Source organism: Stegodyphus dumicola, chromosome X2, assembly GCF_044657685.1.
Source record: "Stegodyphus dumicola isolate Sdum_Otavi_A_Nest chromosome X2, ASM4465768v1".
Classification (NCBI taxonomy): Eukaryota; Metazoa; Arthropoda; class Arachnida; order Araneae; family Eresidae; genus Stegodyphus; species Stegodyphus dumicola.
This window is the reverse complement of record NC_140781.1, coordinates 59,382,035-59,400,086: the sequence shown is the minus strand read 5'-3', so window position 1 is coordinate 59,400,086 and position 18,052 is coordinate 59,382,035. Positions and strand designations below refer to the sequence as shown.

At 33.1% G+C, this 18,052-nt stretch overlaps 1 protein-coding gene across 2 annotated transcripts in view; it reads left to right on the top strand.

The window, feature by feature from the left end:
- The window catches only part of LOC118185708 (LIM domain-binding protein 2-like), a 358,772-nt gene that overhangs the window by 288,240 nt on the left and 52,480 nt on the right, over nucleotides 1-18,052 (top strand). For both annotated transcript variants that reach the window (XM_085809198.1, XM_085809197.1), the window contains exon 5: nucleotides 10,091-10,193. In XM_085809198.1, coding sequence (XP_085665324.1) covers nucleotides 10,091-10,193 — 103 coding nt within the window. The remainder of the gene's footprint in view (nucleotides 1-10,090; nucleotides 10,194-18,052) is intronic.

Sequence of the window (18,052 nt, the reverse complement as noted above, 5' to 3'; positions counted from 1 at the left end):
TTCACTATATCCATGTGCACTGCCTTTTTCTCATAAACTAGAAAAATTTCACGAAAATACATGACAATTTTTTGAATCTTTAAACCCGGTAAAAAGAACATATATGAAATTACCTGATCGCGAAAAAGTATATACCCTTTCCAAATATGAACATTTCCACGTATAAAATAAATAAAATATCCAAAAACTTTTACCTCTACATTATCTATTATATTACAAACGCCACTAACTAATTCATACCGCAAACATTACGAATGGTTACAAATACTTAGTGTCAAATATTTAAATTATTTCCATGCACGTTTACACAAATTACTTTACTTCCACCTTACATTTAGAACAATGCATAAAAATAATATCCTCAAATAATTAAAAATACTAACTTACCTAATCTTCTTCAGAATCTTGATTACGTGTCCGATAAACTTTTCTTATTTCTGTTTCAGGATCTTTAAAATCATACTTATACTTCACAGCAAGGTACCAGGTAAAATAAATAACTTAATAAAACATCTTTACTTCTATCTCGCACAACCTTAAAGTTATTACTACCCCTTTCAATCCCACTAAATACCCATTTCGAATTCACTTTAGTTAGGGCCATGGGATCCAAAACTTAACGAACACTGTTTCACACAACACAGAATAAAGCCAAATACAAAATTTCCAGATTTTTTTCCCCGATTTCTCCCCTTTTCCGATTAAAGAACCGTAATTCGTCCATTAATATCACATGACATATCCCATGATCTCTCATTTCCCTCACACAAAATAATGCGTAATCGGAACTGAGTACTGCTCGCATTATTACCAAAGTCCCAGGTAGTAACCTTTATCGCCTCCAAAATGTCGCCAAACTACCAGTTACCATATTCTAAAGATCAGCCAAAAAGGAAAAACCTGTTATGCATTTAAGCACTACACAAAGCAAATATCCATTTACCTTATTTAGAAATTCGTTCGTCTTTAGTCTTTGTCACACAAAATTCCTTAACAGCATCCAAAAACTTCCTCAAATTATCTGAGCTAGAATCCTTATATCAGCATCGCCACATAAATTCACAAAAATAGGAGTAAAAAATAAACTATGTAGTTCCAGACTGTCCGGAAAATGGCTACTAAGTAAACTTTCATTTACACATCAGTCAATTAATGCAATTTTCCCCTTTCATTCCAAATCGTACAGAAACTTCAAATTAATCTTATTACATTCAGCCATTGTACCATCTAAACAATGAAACAGCAGGGTTGGTCGCCATAGTAAGCAATGTACTTCCTAACCACACACACACACCACAAAAGCCCTTACAAAACATCCCATGATTCAAAATTTCCCATAATAATGCAAATGATTACATCATAATAGGGTTTCCATAACATTCAACTACTCAGGTTACCATAAATGAAACAATTTGGCAATAAATGAAATAACAACTTAGCGATAATTGAAACAACAACTTCGTGATAATACAAGGGGTACCCTAAAGTCAACTCTAACCCAATTAATGTCTTTATGCCGAGTCCTGCATTTTGTAGTGCAAACTGAAAATTAGCAATTAGTATTGAAATTTTGGAACTACTCTTATATGCACCCTCAGGTCGCCAAATTTCTCGGCAAACATTTTTGGCGAGAAACTTCACTCCGCCATATTACTGCCTAAATTTTTGTCTACATTTCGAACTTTTACCCTAAAATGTCTGCAAAAACCACGTTTTGAACACACAATTTAAGCTAAAAATCTGAAACAAAAAATTTAGGTAGCAAAAACATAAAAGTTTCTAACCAAAAATATTTGACAAGAATCCATGTACACAGTGATATGTTTTAACTTAAAAAAAATCACAGAATTGCACAATCTATGCAGCAAAAGAATCTACGAACTACGCACACCTAGCTTGAATAAATTATCATAACAACAATAAACTTTAAAAAAAAAAATCTACAAATTGCACAATCTAGGCAGCAAAGGAATCCGCGAACTATGCACACGTCTTTTTAATATTTGAATTAACATAACAACAATAAATTTCAAGAATAAGGTGTACACAGTGTTCTGTTTAAACTTTAAAAAACATCTAAATTGCACAATCTAGGTATTGCGCACTAATCAACAAAATAAAATGACTAAAATAAATTTCAAACAATTAAGAAAAAAAAAAAAATAAAAAAAAAATAACGACATAAATTCATATTAAAAAAATGAACTTAACATTCTACTAAATAAGAACAAGAATAAAAGGCTAATCTTTGGAATATGGTAACAGGTAGTTTGGCGATATTTTGGTAAGGCGATAAAGGTTACTAGGTAGGACTTTAGCAATAATCTGAGAAGTACACAGTTCGAATCACAGATTATTTTGTCTCAGAGAAATGAGAGATCATGAGACATGTCATGTGACATTTTCTGGAAAATTCCGATCGTGATTTTAGCTAATAAGCACTTAGAAACAATTTCGCTGCTAAAGTGCAGAATCGCCCACTTATTTGTTTGGCGCTTTTTACAAGAGTAAGAAAAATTGGATTTTTGTCAATTTTCTTTGACCTTTTAAGCGAAAGTAGGTCGATGTGTACATAGATAAAGTCAAGAGTGTGTGCAATGTCATTTTTGTGCAATTCTTGGATTTTTTTTTAAGTGAAAATAGGTCGACGTGTACATGGATAGCGCATATGTGCAGTTCTTAAAAACACGCTAAGCTGTGGGCGATTCTGCACTTTCTCCCAATTTCGCACTTAATCTTCGTCATGATTAAGCACTTTTGTTCCATGAAAGTTCTAGCGTAGTAATTCAGCTAGCAGATTGTTGGAAAAAATGTTGAGCAAAAAAAAAAAAAAAAAAAAAAAAGCCTTTACTTCGTGAAAACAAAATGGCATCCAAAAAAATCTAGCAGGTTGCTGTAGCAGGGTTGGTCGTCAAATTTTCGCAAAAAAATCGCCAATTTACCATAATCCGAAGATTCATTGAATAAAACAAAATGCACTTACCATAAATAAATGCTTCTTTGAGCAGCAGAAATACCAATTGCAAACATTACCAAAACTATTTCACCACAAATTTGTTAAAAGTGTCTTCTCCTATTTCAGAACAACGATGAAAAAATTTATAAACCACCAAATAAAACTCCAAATCACATTTCCGATTATAAGTCGGCAACGTCGCGTTAATACACCACCACGTAATCTCTATTGTATTTATATAACAGCCAGACTCGCTATCCACAAAACTGATATGTTTCACAAATAAATGTTCAAAATCTTCTTCTCCTAAATACTTGTAAAACTTCCAGCCACCTGAAAAAATAGTTGTACGAGGCACATAACTAAAATTTTGCCAGCACGTCATAAATCTCGTAATTACCACACAAACCAACTAGCAAATCCAAGTTTCCACATAAAAAGGGTTGTCACAGAAACCAACATCCCCTCCCGAAATCATCACAGAACAGAACACGCAATTGCACCAAAAATTAGCACACAACACATATCGCCGCATTTGGCAATCGTAGGACGCATATAAGAGAAGAGCTGAAATTTTTCTTGTATCTTAATTTAGATTAATTGAAAAAGTATTGTCAAAGATATGCACATAATTGTGTGTATTGCTGTGCACGTTTCCTAATGTTGCACAAATCAAATTCATTTTGGGCAATAAATGCAATAAAATATTACTTCTAGACATCTAAGCTTATAGAATTCCTAATTTTTATGCTGAGCTTACACTATATGAAGATGATTAGATATTTCTCTGAATATTAAGAAACCAAGTTAATCTCCTTAAAAAGTATTTTATGAAATGTAATTATATGAATTTCTTTCTTTTATGTTTTGTAATAGCTGCTGGTAAATTTTTTTTTGTAAGCATTATGTAAAATAATTTTTAAGATAAGAATGAGGTACTTGTAAATATGGCCTGTAGAATAGTTCTTTTATTTTTTGATAAAACATTGGTTTTATTTTAGATAAACACTCTTGATGCATAACTGATAAATTACTGCAGTAAACGTGCCTGTTCTTGCTAATCTTAACGTTTTTAAGATGTTGCAATAAGAAAAACAGTGGCAGCAGTATTGACTAAACATGGAAGCAGAGCCGATAAACTTTAAAGAGCTCGGTTCAGAGTGATTTTGTTTTGATTGCTCAATTTTAAGTTTTCTTAAATATTAATTGTTAAAAGCTTTGTATAAACATCTTTGTCATGTTACGTAAGAATCATCACATGGATTAATTTGAAGTGACACAATTTAAAGGCATTTATTATAAGCATTTGCCATTTTTAGGATGGTAAAGGAAAATATCCAAAATAAAGGGAACTATTGCACATTAAAGTTAGAATTCGGATTAACATATTTTTTTATCTTACATATATATATGTCAAGAATTTTAAAATTAAACAATTGACTGCTGGACATGGAATGAAAGGTATGTTGTTATTTCTTTAAATTCTTGCTTTAACTTCAAGCTGCAATGTCATATGAAAAATACTGACTTCATAACTTCAAGTTCACAAATAGTGCAATTAGAATCATTTTCTTGGAATGTGTGTGCATGCAGGTGTGTGTGTGTGTCTATTTCACATGCTTATTATTTAAGCTTTGCTGATGGTTATGGCTGAATAGTTAGATTTTCTTTTTAAAGGTAAGTACTCAGTTTTCTCAATATATATTTTTGCATTGCTTGTTTCAGCACTGAATAGTATCTTGAACTATAATTCTACAAAATGTTCAATTTTTGTGTTAGATTTGCATTTGAAAATTTTTTTTTCATAATGTGATATAAATGTGTGCATTTCATTCACAGTATGCAATAAACTTAAGGCAATCAGCCATTTGTTTGTGCTGTTTATTTACATCTTCATGTTAGTTGTGCATTAGCACTGAAGGCGTGATGAGTACGTTTCCTCAAGCACAGAATTAAAGAATCATAAGTCAAAAGATTAACTACGAAATCTTTATTTAATAAAATAGGATAATTTTGCTTAACTTAAGCATAACAAAAGTAATAATGTTCACGGACATTAAAACACTGAAGTATTGAAAAGAATAACTTACAGAGAATCATCATCAGTCCTAAATCACCAGGCTTACCTATTTTAGGCAATAAGAAAAATAAACAGGAACATACTTCGACATCGTACCTGAAAGAGAAGAAAGTACTACTGGATTAGACCTTTGGCCAGGTACAAGTAGCTAGGGTGAAAAATCAAATATACTGCATTGGTCACGAACTTTACTTTCTCTCGCCAATATATACCTTGGCGCACGTTCGTTTCGTATGCCTTTCGAGTTTTATTATGCAAAATACCTAAATTTATGCTAACATTGCCCCTGTTTTGCTAATGAAACTCATACCAATTGCAATTCATTTCTGCAAAACTGAAATGTAGCTTTAGGAGTTGGTTTAGTCATAATATCAGCAACCATTTGCTCTGTTGAAAGATAAGAAAGTTTTGTATCAATATGTTTTGTGCACGAACTGAATTTTTCAGATTCTACTAGTCTTATAATAGACTGATTATCTTCAAATACCTTTATCGGTAGAGTTTGGGGTAGATTGAAATCTTCTGTTAATTTTAATAGCCATAATAGTTCTTGCGTAGCTTGCGACAGTGCAACATATTCAGCTTCTGCTGAGGATAACGAAACACAAGTTTGTTTTCTTGAAAACCACAAAATACAGTTTCTTCCTAATAAAATAACACTTTCTGATGTAGATTTTCTATCTTCAATATCTTATCCCCAATCAGCATCTGAATAAACTGTAATATTAGGTTCTTCACTCGACGAAATTTGTAAGAATAGATTCTTTGTAGTATTTAAGTATCTAATGATTCTTTTAACAGCATTCCAGTCTTTTTGACGTGGATTATTACACCTTCTGCTGAGTATGTGAGTTGAAGCTGTGATATCTGGTCTTGTGATAGACGATATATACAAGAGACTTCCAATAGCTTGGCGAGATTTATCATTTGAAGTTAGGAGATTTTCTTCCTTGTTTAGGTTATAATGGTTCGTTTCCATTGGTGTGCTAGTGGGTTTCGCTTCTTCAAGTTGAAATTGCTTGACAAGTTGATTTATTTTATTTTTCTGTGATAAGAGATAACTTCCATCTTCCTTGCGATTTATTTCCATGCCTAAGAAATATTTAGCTTCACCAAGATGCGTTATTTGGTAACGTTTCTTTAAATCGTTAATTGTTTGAAGAATTAGTCCTTCTTCTGTAGAACTTATTAGGATATCGTCAACATACACTATTAAATTAATTCTTTTATCACGAACCACTTTTGTGAAAAGACACGGATCTGCTTTACTTTGACTGAATCCAAGATTCTTCAATGTATTTTCAATTTCTGCGTTCCAGCACCTAGCTGCTTGTTTGAGACCATAAATCGACTTCTGTAATTTACAAACTTTATGTTTTTCTTCCGGAACCGTGAATCCTTCTGGTTATTCCATATATATTTCTTCATTTAAGTTGCCGTATAAAAAGGCTGTTTTAACATCTAGTTGATGTACCTTGGCATTATTATTCGCTGCCCATGCTAAGAAAACTCTTATCGTTGTGTGTTTCACTACTAGTGAAAAAGTTTCATCATAATCACTGCCGTATTTTTGAGTAAATCCTTTGGCTACTAAGCATGCTTTGTATTTTATATTTTTACCAGTTTCATCATATTTTGTCTTAAACACCCATTTGCTGCCTACTGCATGTTTTCCTGGTGGTAATTCTGTAAGTGTATAGGTTTCATTTTCTTTTAGAGAATGTATTTCTTCTTGCATAGCCTTGATCCAAGCTTCTTGTTCACGTTTTGGTAAGTTTAGAATTTCTTCAAAGCTTTCTGAATCTTTATTTTTAGGTAAGATTGATTCTTCGTCTTCTGCTTTATAAAAGAATCTTTCTGGTGGGACCCCTTTGGTTGATCTGCTAGAAACCCTTCTTTTTAGATTTTCTTCACATTTAATTAACTCTTCAGAACTTTTTGAATTTTCTGTAAAATCATCGCCAAGAGATGTTTCTTCATTATTTTCTTCATCTTCTTGCGAGTTATTGAAGTGAATTAATTCTAAATCTTCAGCATTATTTTCTGCATGTTTGTCAGATAAAGACGTGTTTTCTGAAAATTTAACAGTTCTACTTACTATTATTTTCCTTCTACCTACATAAATCCTGTATCCCTTACTTCGTAAATCGTATCCTACGAATATTCCGTCTTCAGCTCTGTTGTCGAATTTACGCCATTTTTGTTTGTTCACGTAATAAAATGCTTTACAGCCAAATACTCGTAAGTGACTTAAGTTTGGTTTTCTACCATTCCACAATTCATATGGTGTTCTATCTGTGGCTTTAGTTGGTAACCTATTTTGAAGATATGCGGCAGTAGCAGCTGCTTCAGCCCAGAATCCTTTCGGTAATTTAGAGTTTATTAGCATAGCTTTTGTCATTTCTATTAAAGAGCGATTTTTCCTTTCTGCGACGCATTCTGTGCCGGACAATAAGGAACTAAAGTTTCATGGAAAATACCAAGTTTCTTTAAATGATTTTCAGTAATTTTGTTACAGTATTCTGTACTGTTGTCGGATCTGAGAACCTTTATTTTCTTTCTAAATTTATTTGTTGTCGATGCAACATACTGTTTAATTTTGTCGAATACTTCATCTTTTGAAGTAATAAAATAAATTTGAGTATAACGCGAATAGTCATCAATGAAAGTTACGAAATATCTTTTCCCTCCTAAGCTGTTGACTTCCATTGGCGCACACACATCTGTGTGCACTAAATCCAGTGGATTTTTAGATCTAAAACTAGTTTTGAGATAAGGTTTTTCAGTTAGTTTAGCTTTTATACAAGTAGAACATTCCACACTATGAGTGCATTTGCCAAGTTTAATGCCGTTTGCCAAATCATTTTTCTCAAGTGTTTTTATGGCATCTATATTTCTGTGGCCTAATCTTTGATGCCATTTTAGTATACAGTTTGTATTAGAACATGAAATATCATTAGCTAAGAATGCTTTCTCGTCAATTGAGTTTATGGTCAATTTATATAAACCTTGCTGAGCATTTTGCCGTCGGCTACGAGTATATTGTCACGCTTTATGTAACACTTATTACTATCAAATGTAACAATGCAATCTTTATTTGTAACAGATTGAACAGAAAGTAAATTACTATCTAAACCTGGTACATACAATACATTTTCTAATTTTATTTGTGTAACCTGACCCTTTAAGTTTTGAACTTTAAAATAGCCTTCACCAATACCATAAGAATTTAATTTAACACCATTGGCTACAGTTATTATTTGTTTATTAGAGTCATTTAACTGAGAGAAAAAATTCTTTATCACTCGTCATATGAGTTGAGGCTCCTGAGTCGATAACCCATTCTTGCGTTTGTGTGTTTTCATGTTTATTTTCAACTTTTAGAACTTGATTAAACTGAATCTGCGAATTTTCAGTTTCAATACTTTTAAGATACTTATTTTCTTTAAGTTTTGTTATGTTTTCTACACTTTGTGTATTTGCTATTTGGCATGCATTACTTTTATAATTTTGAGAATAATTTCTTACTTTACTATTATTTACATCTGTTTTCGGGGAAGTTCTAGCGTTACGTTTTAAATGAAAACAGTCATTTATCGTATGGTTATTTCTCTTACAATAATTACAATATTGTGTACTATACTTTGATTTATTTTCGCTTTTACTTTTTAAAGCAACTGAATCATACTTTTGAACTTTCTTAGTTTCCACACGTCTACAATACTCATGTATTAGTTTATTTTTAACATATTCTAACGACAATTCAGCTTCCGATTTACTTTCTACTGCGGTTATTAAGGAGTTGTATGAATTTGGTAAAGAACATAATAATACTGCTATTAAGTTATTTTCTTTAATTTCTTCACCTATACTACACAGCTTTTCAGCCAATTCTAGTACTCCTTTGATATGTTCCTGTATTTTAGAACTTTCATTATATCTAATGGAATATAGTTTTCTAAGAAGAAATAACTTATTTGTTAAATTTACACGTTCATGGACACATTTTAACTTCTGCCAAACTTCTTTTGCAGATTTACTATGCAAAACATGGATAATTTGTGAATCCGAAATGTTTAGACATATTAAAGCTTTAGCTTTACGATCATTCTTTAACCAAATATCAGTAAAAGTTTCCGGTTTTTCTTCGAATACAACATCATCTAAACCTTCTTTTATTAGAATTTGTTCTATTTTAAATTACCACACTGAATAATTTTCATCTTTTAACTTTTCTATACAAATTGATTCTTTTAGAATAGACATTATTATTTGTTACAATTATTCTTATAAACTTTGTAACTAGTTTTTTCAACAAGGAGTTTTAATACTTTATGCCCCTGGAATCTTACAACATTACAAAATTTCAATTTATCAGTCTCATAATCTTTTGTTGGTTGTGCATTAGCACTGAAGGCGTAATGAGTACGTTTCCTCAAGCACAGAATTAAAGAATCATAAGTCAAAAGATTAACTACGAAATCTTTATTTAATAAAATAGGATAATTTTGCTTAACTTAAGCATAACAAAAGTAATAATGTTCACGGACATTAAAACACTGAAGTATTGAAAAGAATAACTTACAGAGAATCATCATCAGTCCTAAATCACCAGGCTTACCTATTTTAGGCAATAAGAAAAATAAACAGGAACATACTTCGACATCGTACCTGAAAGAGAAGAAAGTACTACTGGATTAGACCTTTGGCCAGGTACAAGTAGCTAGGGTGAAAAATCAAATATACTGCATTGGTCACGAACTTTACTTTCTCTCGCCGATATATACCTTGGCGCACGTATGCCTTTCGAGTTTCATTATGCAAAATACCTAAATTTATGCTAACACTTCATCATAATATTAATGATTGTAAAGTAAGGAAAATTTATTAAGTGATTTTATTTAATATAAATTTCTGAAATCATATTCAGTTGTCTTCAGTGATAAGTAACTATTCCAGAGATCTGATTGTGTTAAAACTACTTAAGATTTATCAAAGTATGTGTAATTTTTAACCTTTTTATTTGTACTAGATGATTTTATTTCAATTTCTAGGAAAGTGATAGTCTTTGGTGGGATGCTTTTGCAACCGAGTTCTTTGAAGATGATGCTACTTTAACACTGACATTCTGCTTAGAAGATGGACCTAAAAGATACAGTAAGTTTTTACATATTTGACTGTTATAAAACACAATCGCTAGTATTGCTTTAAATGCCTCAAATCTTAAGGAATTATCCAGAATGTTGTTTACATTGGACTAAACTTTCATTTAAGAAATTGTAAAAAACTGTTCCTTAGATTTTCTACTATGTCTTAAGTGGCTACAGATTAACACTTTTGAGACAGTGTGCTTTGTGTAAGACCTCAGACATTTGTTCAAGACATTCCCTACTCCCTTTGTTTAAGATGGAGTCGAAAGGAATCATTGCACAGGACTGGGGTTTTGCATCACTAAGCCTAACTTTAGAGGGGGGGGGAACCTGCCAAAAATTTTAACTCTAATGTAATTTTTTGTGCCATTTTAGATTATCACTGAAGCTGTCCTATACATTAAAATTAGCACTTAATTAATTTTTATCCTTGATTTTCTATGAAAATATATTTAAAAAACTTGCTTATTTTATTAAATAATTTTTGGAAGCACTATTCAAATTATTTCGAAGTTTTTATTGAAAGAATCATTAATAAGCTTTGAAATAAATAAAAAATAATATAAAGTCTAGTTGCTGTAAGAAATAACAAAATTTAAAATGAAGCCTGAGTGTGATAAATCTAAGCACGGAGAAATGCAAAGTCCTGCATTGCATGATCCACAAGCATAATATATCCGTTGCCTTTTTTCTTTGTTTTAGCACAATTTGTGAACAAACTGTGCACCTTTTTTGTTCATGTTGAGGATAGGAAAATGCCTCCCAGATAATTGAATAGATGCTGGTACAGATCTGACAGTAAACTGCTTTTCTTCTCAATAATTTTTGTAGTTCTCAAAAATTTGCTCAATAAATTTTATTTTAAATTGGGGAACCAACATTTTAATACTTGCTTTTTTGTCAAAAAGAATGTTGGAGTTCAGTACTGTTATATCTATCAGCCCCCTACCCCCCCCCCCAAAAAAATTTTTTTTTGTACCATTTCGCTGATTTTCAAAAACATGAATAGTGTTTCATAATTATGTCTCCTATGTCTACACCATCCGTGCTTTTTTTGTAATCTATAATACATTTAGGTTTTTAAAATGTCTTCCTCAGTAATGCTATCGTTTCTGCTAGATTTAACCATTTTTGTCCGTGTATGCTAAGTGTTTCTTTTTTGTCTTTGAAGGCAATAATGTTCATGCTGTCTCGCTGCATTGCATCGAATTCACCCTTTTCTAGTTTTTTTTCTGGCAAGTCTTTGGGCATTCTTTTTCGTTTTTTAATACCGTTCCACAAACATTTGTTTTTATGGAATGCAAATACTCCACAAGTGATGAGGACTGAAGAAGTAGTCCAAATATAAGTTATACTATTTTTCACATAAGTCGCTCATCAATGTTTTCACTACTCTTTCTCTGTAAGACGCACTGCTGCTTAGCATTTCTGTGTAAAATAATTAATTTCCACTGTAAATTTGAAAAATTCCATACATAACTGTTAACTGATTCGCATAATGTAAAATTTTGTCCCGTAACGTGATCTTTTGGATGGAAGATACTGACAAAAACCAAGATTTCCTTTCCAAACAAAAAAGGATTCGTTAATGCAAATATTTTCAAGTATGTAGTTTTTTTGGTAGATTTATTTTTTAGATTTTCTGTAATTAATTCTACCTTTCCCAACTTTTTAACACTGTTTTCTGAGGTTAAATGCATAAATTTAAATATGTTAAGAAACATATCTCTAGGCATAACTCTAATAAAGAACGGAGTAATGAATATTTCATTTGTAGTGAATATGATTTTTAATTAGGCTTCTTGAGAATGTCATTATATTATCATTGCAAAAAACACTTTTTATCATTTAAAAAAAAAATTGTATTTTCAGTACTAATAATTAAAAATTTGGCTGACTTAGAAGTTAATGAAGCACTGCTTTGAATGTTTTGAGTAAAACTGTTTCCTTCTTCAACAATCAAATTTAGTAGGTCATCATCGTAGGAAATATTAAAAAAATCGATATCTTTTTCAGCATTTATTGTATAATTTGCTCCCGGTGTTTCAATAAATGTATGGGAATACAATTCCTCAAGCTCTGGAGTCCAAGATTAAGTATCTTGAGTCAAACTTTCAGGGAAAGTTGAAGGCAGGAACTCGGTGAGCTCTGCCTCTGACAAAAATGTCCCTATCAGAATCACTAGAAACATCACTATCGAATTCTTTAGAATATGAATCATCATTCTCATCTGCATCACTGTTGTTGTTGCGTCTTGTCAATGTATTTCATTCTTTTTGACAAAAAAGCAAGTATTAAAATGTTGGTTCCCCAATTTAAAATGAAATTTATTGAGCAAATTTTTGAGAACTACAAAAATTATTGAGAAGAAAAGCAGTTTACTGTCAGATCTGTACCAGCATCTATCCAATTATCTGGGAGGCATTTTCCTATCCTCGACATGAACAAAAACGGTGCACAGTTTGTTCACAAATTGTGCTAAAACAAAGAAAAAGGCAACGGACATATTATGCTTGTGGATCATGCAATGCAGGACTTTTTAGCGTTTCTCCGTGCTTAGATTTATCACACTCAGGCTTCATTTTAAATTTTGTTATTTCTTACAGCAAATGGACTTTATATTATTTTTTATTAATTTCAAAGCTTATTATTGATTTTTTCAATAAAAACTTCAAAATAATTTGAATTGCTCTTCCAAAAATTATTTCATAAAATAAGCACTCGGTGAGCTCTGCCTCTGACAAAATGTCCCTATCAGAATCACTAGAAACATCACTATCTAATTCTTTAGAATACGAATCATCAATCTCATCTGCATCACTGTTGTTGTTGTGTCTTGTCAATGTATTTTATGGAAGAATGGTTGCAAGAGCATCAAGGAGGTTTAACCTTCTACTTTCACCCCAGTTTTGAGGGAGAGAACCCTGGGGGGGGCCTGAGGTTCTCTCATCTTTGCCTTATCACCAAACCACATGAGAGGACCTTCAATTCACCATGCATTTAGAGTTCCCCCATGCTGCAAAAACACTATGAATTTACAAAGATCCATGGCTTCTCCGGGATTCAAACCTGGTCTCTTCAGTACCACAGTAAACTTCCCTAACCACTATACTGTCTGGGTGGCATTTGTGTCACTAATTGGCTTATTTACCATGCAAGTATATTTCTTCTCTGATAAGTAATGCCTTTTCGCCATAATAAACTGGAGTCAAGGCGTTCCAAAATAAAAATGGAAGTATTCAAAATATATCTGAAAGCTACACAATGTGTAACAGAACCCCACGTAGTATTTCTGAAAGACCCTATATAGTAGTGAAAAATAAGAATAAAAAGGATTCAGAGATATATCAGAAACGTGAATGTTTATAGTATCGTGCAGGGAGTTCAAGAGCCAAGCTGTGTTTACATTGTGCTTTCCTGCCTTCCCCATAACAGCTGATGAGTAAAATACCTAAGTTAGGCATAAAAGTATACAGAGTGAAGGTCAGGATCCTAAAACTATGTTCAGTTCAAAAGTAATGGACATAGGGTGCCATCTAGTGGTCTTTAAAAAAAAATCCAGCTTAAAATGCATTATATGTATCACGCATCCCCTGAATTCATTCTCCAGTATTGCATGTGTTGGACACCTGGCTGTGGGAGACATTCGTAGGGAATATGCATACCCTACAAATGGGATGCCTGTCTGGAAAGGGTTAAGAAATATTTAATGCAAATAGGTTCATTATGGATTTAATTTCTAGATACTGAACAAGCTATGTTTTCACCATTTTCTCATGTATTATAAAAATTGAACAATTGGTTGTTGAAAATAAAAAAATTTTAATTGACAATTTAACAGGAATTTTTGAGAGCAATTACAAGGTTTGAATACTGGAACAGTAACTGAACAAGAAATTGTGTCTCTCTGTAGAATCGAAGGGAAGGAGCACAAAAAGTGAAGCAATAGTAACTTAATAAGCAATAAGTAATTGTGTCTGTAGAATCAAAGGGCAAGAAGTAGCACATAAAGTGAAGCAAATTAAAGAACTTGCATTGAGAGAAATGTTTAATAAAGCAAATCAATAAATATTGAGCTTTTTTGTAATTTTGAATTCCTTAAGGTCATAAATGCTTCATTTTTTCCTTAAACCACTATTTCGTACTTTTAAATTTATAATTTCTGCATGTCATCTTACTAGATTTAAACTGTTGATCTAATATCCAGAAAAGTCCCAAATCCGAAATTGCTGAATCCCGAGGAGTCTGGATATCGAACATTGTACTGTACTTATGTAGTACCCCATTGGCTGTGAAATTAGGCAGAGATCCCACCAAAGTCATTTGTATGGAATTCTGAAGGAACTAACATCTCTTTATTTAATGAACAAAGTATTCAACCTGTTTCATATTTATGCTTTGTAAAAAAAGCTTTCCCGAGTTCTACTATTTTTGTAAATCTCACTGCTTTTAACAGAAGTTCTTTTTATATTGCTATGACTTCAAACTTGGTCGTGTAATTGTTTCAGTCTGTTAATGTTTTGCCAGCCATATTCAACCAACTGTAACAAGCCCATTAATACACACTTTTTTTTAATGATATGATCCCATAACTTTGAAAATAATCAGCTGCTTGCTGTTCTGTAGCAGGTATATCCTAAATTATAATAATTTTTTTTCAGAATGCAAGACACAATACAGCTATAATATTTATTTTATATTCATGTTCATAAGAACTAAAAGTGGCTTCTTGAGAATCAGTTGTGTTACATAAAAAAAGCGCAGACGTTGTGTTGTTACTTCATGCTTTTCTACAACTGGTGCTGTGCTGCTTGGTGATAAGTTCATGATCAAGGGGATAACGCATAAGTACCAGAATAATTATTCCTTTTATGGAGCTGTAGGTATCGTTAGAGTGTCCACCATCTAGTTATTATCAATCATTCCAATATTAATATTTGGTACTAAGTGATGCCCCATTGACTCAAAAGAACCAGTTTCTCTGAAGTTATCTCACCCTATTAACAGATAAGAACCGGTTTCTCTGCCGAAGTTATCCCACATATCATTTTATTCTTTTTACAGTCATTCATAAACTTCTCACGCTCCAGATCATGATTTTATATCAAAATTTAGCATAGATTTCACTCTCTCAATGTTTAACCCACATTTCTCCTTTGGTCACTTTGGCTTCTTTAACTCATTTCAGAAAAATTCTGTTTGCCACAGAAAATATTCTTTTGATGGTTGTTATTTCCTAGGTTAATGTAAAGAATAATCTCTGCAGTGTTGCAGAAGTCTTGAAAATCTAGGTGTCTTTAGCTAATTTCATAAAAACTTTGTACTTTTCTATGAGTTATAAGACTATTCCAAAGGCATTCTATTTGCTTTGGAATTTTTATAATTCTGTGAACATTGGAGATGCTGATACTAATTGAGCAGTCTAACTCCATAGTTATCCTGGCATGCATAATATTTATATCCAATTGCAATTAGTGAAAGCATGTGTATAGCTTTTATTAACTCTGGGCAAGAACAGATTTCTAGTTATGAAATTATGGGAACATTTCACCATGTATATGCACTGTGTACAAAATGGGATAAGGCTGTAATTTTTATGAAAATGATGGGACAGCCAGGTAATGTTAAAAAAAGGTAGTTTTGCTTGAAATGTTATATGTGGTCAGCCTGTTTTAATATCAAACAAAACTTACAATTTAGTTGTATTTACACTGCCTGACATTACAAATGCAACACCAAGAAGGAGTGGCCAGAAATTGATGAAACTCGGAAAGCAGACAGCAACGAACAATAAACATGATCTTTATTTCAAAATGATATGCATAATACTGACTGAGAATAGTGTCAACTCGGTAGGTTGTAGGACCACCTTGGATGGCAATACACAAAGCAACACGTCTAGGTACAGAGTTGATGAGAGAATAGATGGTGTTCTGAGGAATGGCTCTCCATTCCCTATCATTTGCACAGTTCATCGTCTTTCAATCACATCCCAAATGTGTTTGATTGGTGAGAGATCAGGAGAGAATGGTGGCCAGGGATGCACCTGTACACCTTGCAAAGCACATTGGCTGATGCGAACAGTGTGTGATCAGCCATTATCCTGCTGATAAAGGACACTGGGCACTCCCTTGAAGGTAGGGGAGTGTCACTGGTTGCAGCACATCATCCATGTATCGTTGGGCCGTCATAGTGCCCTGAATATAAACTAGAGGTGACCTGGAATCATATGCAATTCCACCCCAAACCATGATACCATATTGTTGCATGGTGGGGCATTCCACAATTGCTGCCAGATTGGACGTGTCTCCACATCGACACCACACTTGTGCGTGGTGACTGTCATTGGAAAAACATAACTACGACTCATCTGAGAACACGATCCTGAGTCATTCCGTCATCCAAATTGCTCGAGCTCGGCACCATTGCAGATGTTGGCATTGATGATGGGTCAATGACAGTCTTCTTAACAGATGCCACAAGTGCAGTGCACTAGCCATGAATTGACAGTAGAATGCTTCTGGTTGATATGGGAACATCCAGGGTATCTTTAACATGCTGCAGAATGGAAGTAGATGTGGCTTGCAAGTGTTTCACAGCTTGTCGGCAAATGCTTTGATCTATGCGCGCTGATGTCACTCCGGCTACACCAGCTTCCCTTGAACTTGCCGCATTTCCTTGTTCCAACCATCGTTGCCACAGCCAGTGCACTGTGGACATGACCAGTGTGTGTCAGCTGAGATTTGCTGTATGGACAAACCTGCCCTTCTCAGTCCAATCTTCATGCCTCTTGTAAAATCACTTGTCTGCTGCAACTGCCTTCGTTGACAACAGCCTGGGTGTTATGTGCATCCTCTGAGACAAGAACATATTTAGTTTTCTTAAATATACGAATTTAATGTTCTAGTATTTTATGTTAAAGTAATTACTGTGATAAAAATGAGCTAATAATTTGAAGTTAATTGGAAAATTCTGAAATCATATAAATTCTTGCTTTAAAAATTCTTGCTTAAAATAAATTTAAAAATTTAATCTATGAACTGAATGATTAAATAATTGTTAGCAAATTTCAGCTATAAATGCATTGTTTACCTTCAGGAAAAACAAAAGGAGCACTTATCTTTTTTCAAAATATGACTTCTCTTTATTGTGCTTTCATGAAAATACTACTATAATTTTTTTTTTCTTGGTTCTGTACCTCTGACTGTATCTCATATAAAATTTTTCTGGTGATTAAAATTTATTTTAGTTATATAAATTTATTGTTAATTTAATGGTTCACATTTTATACTACATTTTTGAAGTGCATTTGTTCAGTTAATGATTTATTGCTATATATATATATATACACACACACTGCTCGACATTGAAAATGCAACACTAAGAAGGAGTAATCAGAAATTTATGCAAATTTTAGTGTAGACCCACGTCACTGAGTTATGCAAGTGATGTGAAATTCACAGCTCTCCGACGCACGTGATGTAAGATATAAAAGAAGGAACATGCAGAATGGGCAATATTCGTGTCGCAGACGAATTATTGAAGAAAGTTGGTTTTTGTCCCGGAGGATATGTGTAACAGCAGAAAATGCCAGGCCATCGTCAACAAAGGCGCTTCCAGCAGATAGACAATTTTACGAAAGGTATGGTGATCGGACTGAGAAGGGCGGGTTGGTCCTTCGTCAAATCGCAGCTGATACCCATATGGATGCGAGCACGGTGCATCGGCTATGGCAAACATGATTGGAACAAGGAAATGTGGGAAGAATGAGGGATGCAGGTGCAGCCAGAGTGACGTCAGCACACATGGATCGACGCATCTGCTGACAAGCTGTGGCAGTCCTGCAAGTCACTTGTACTGCAATTC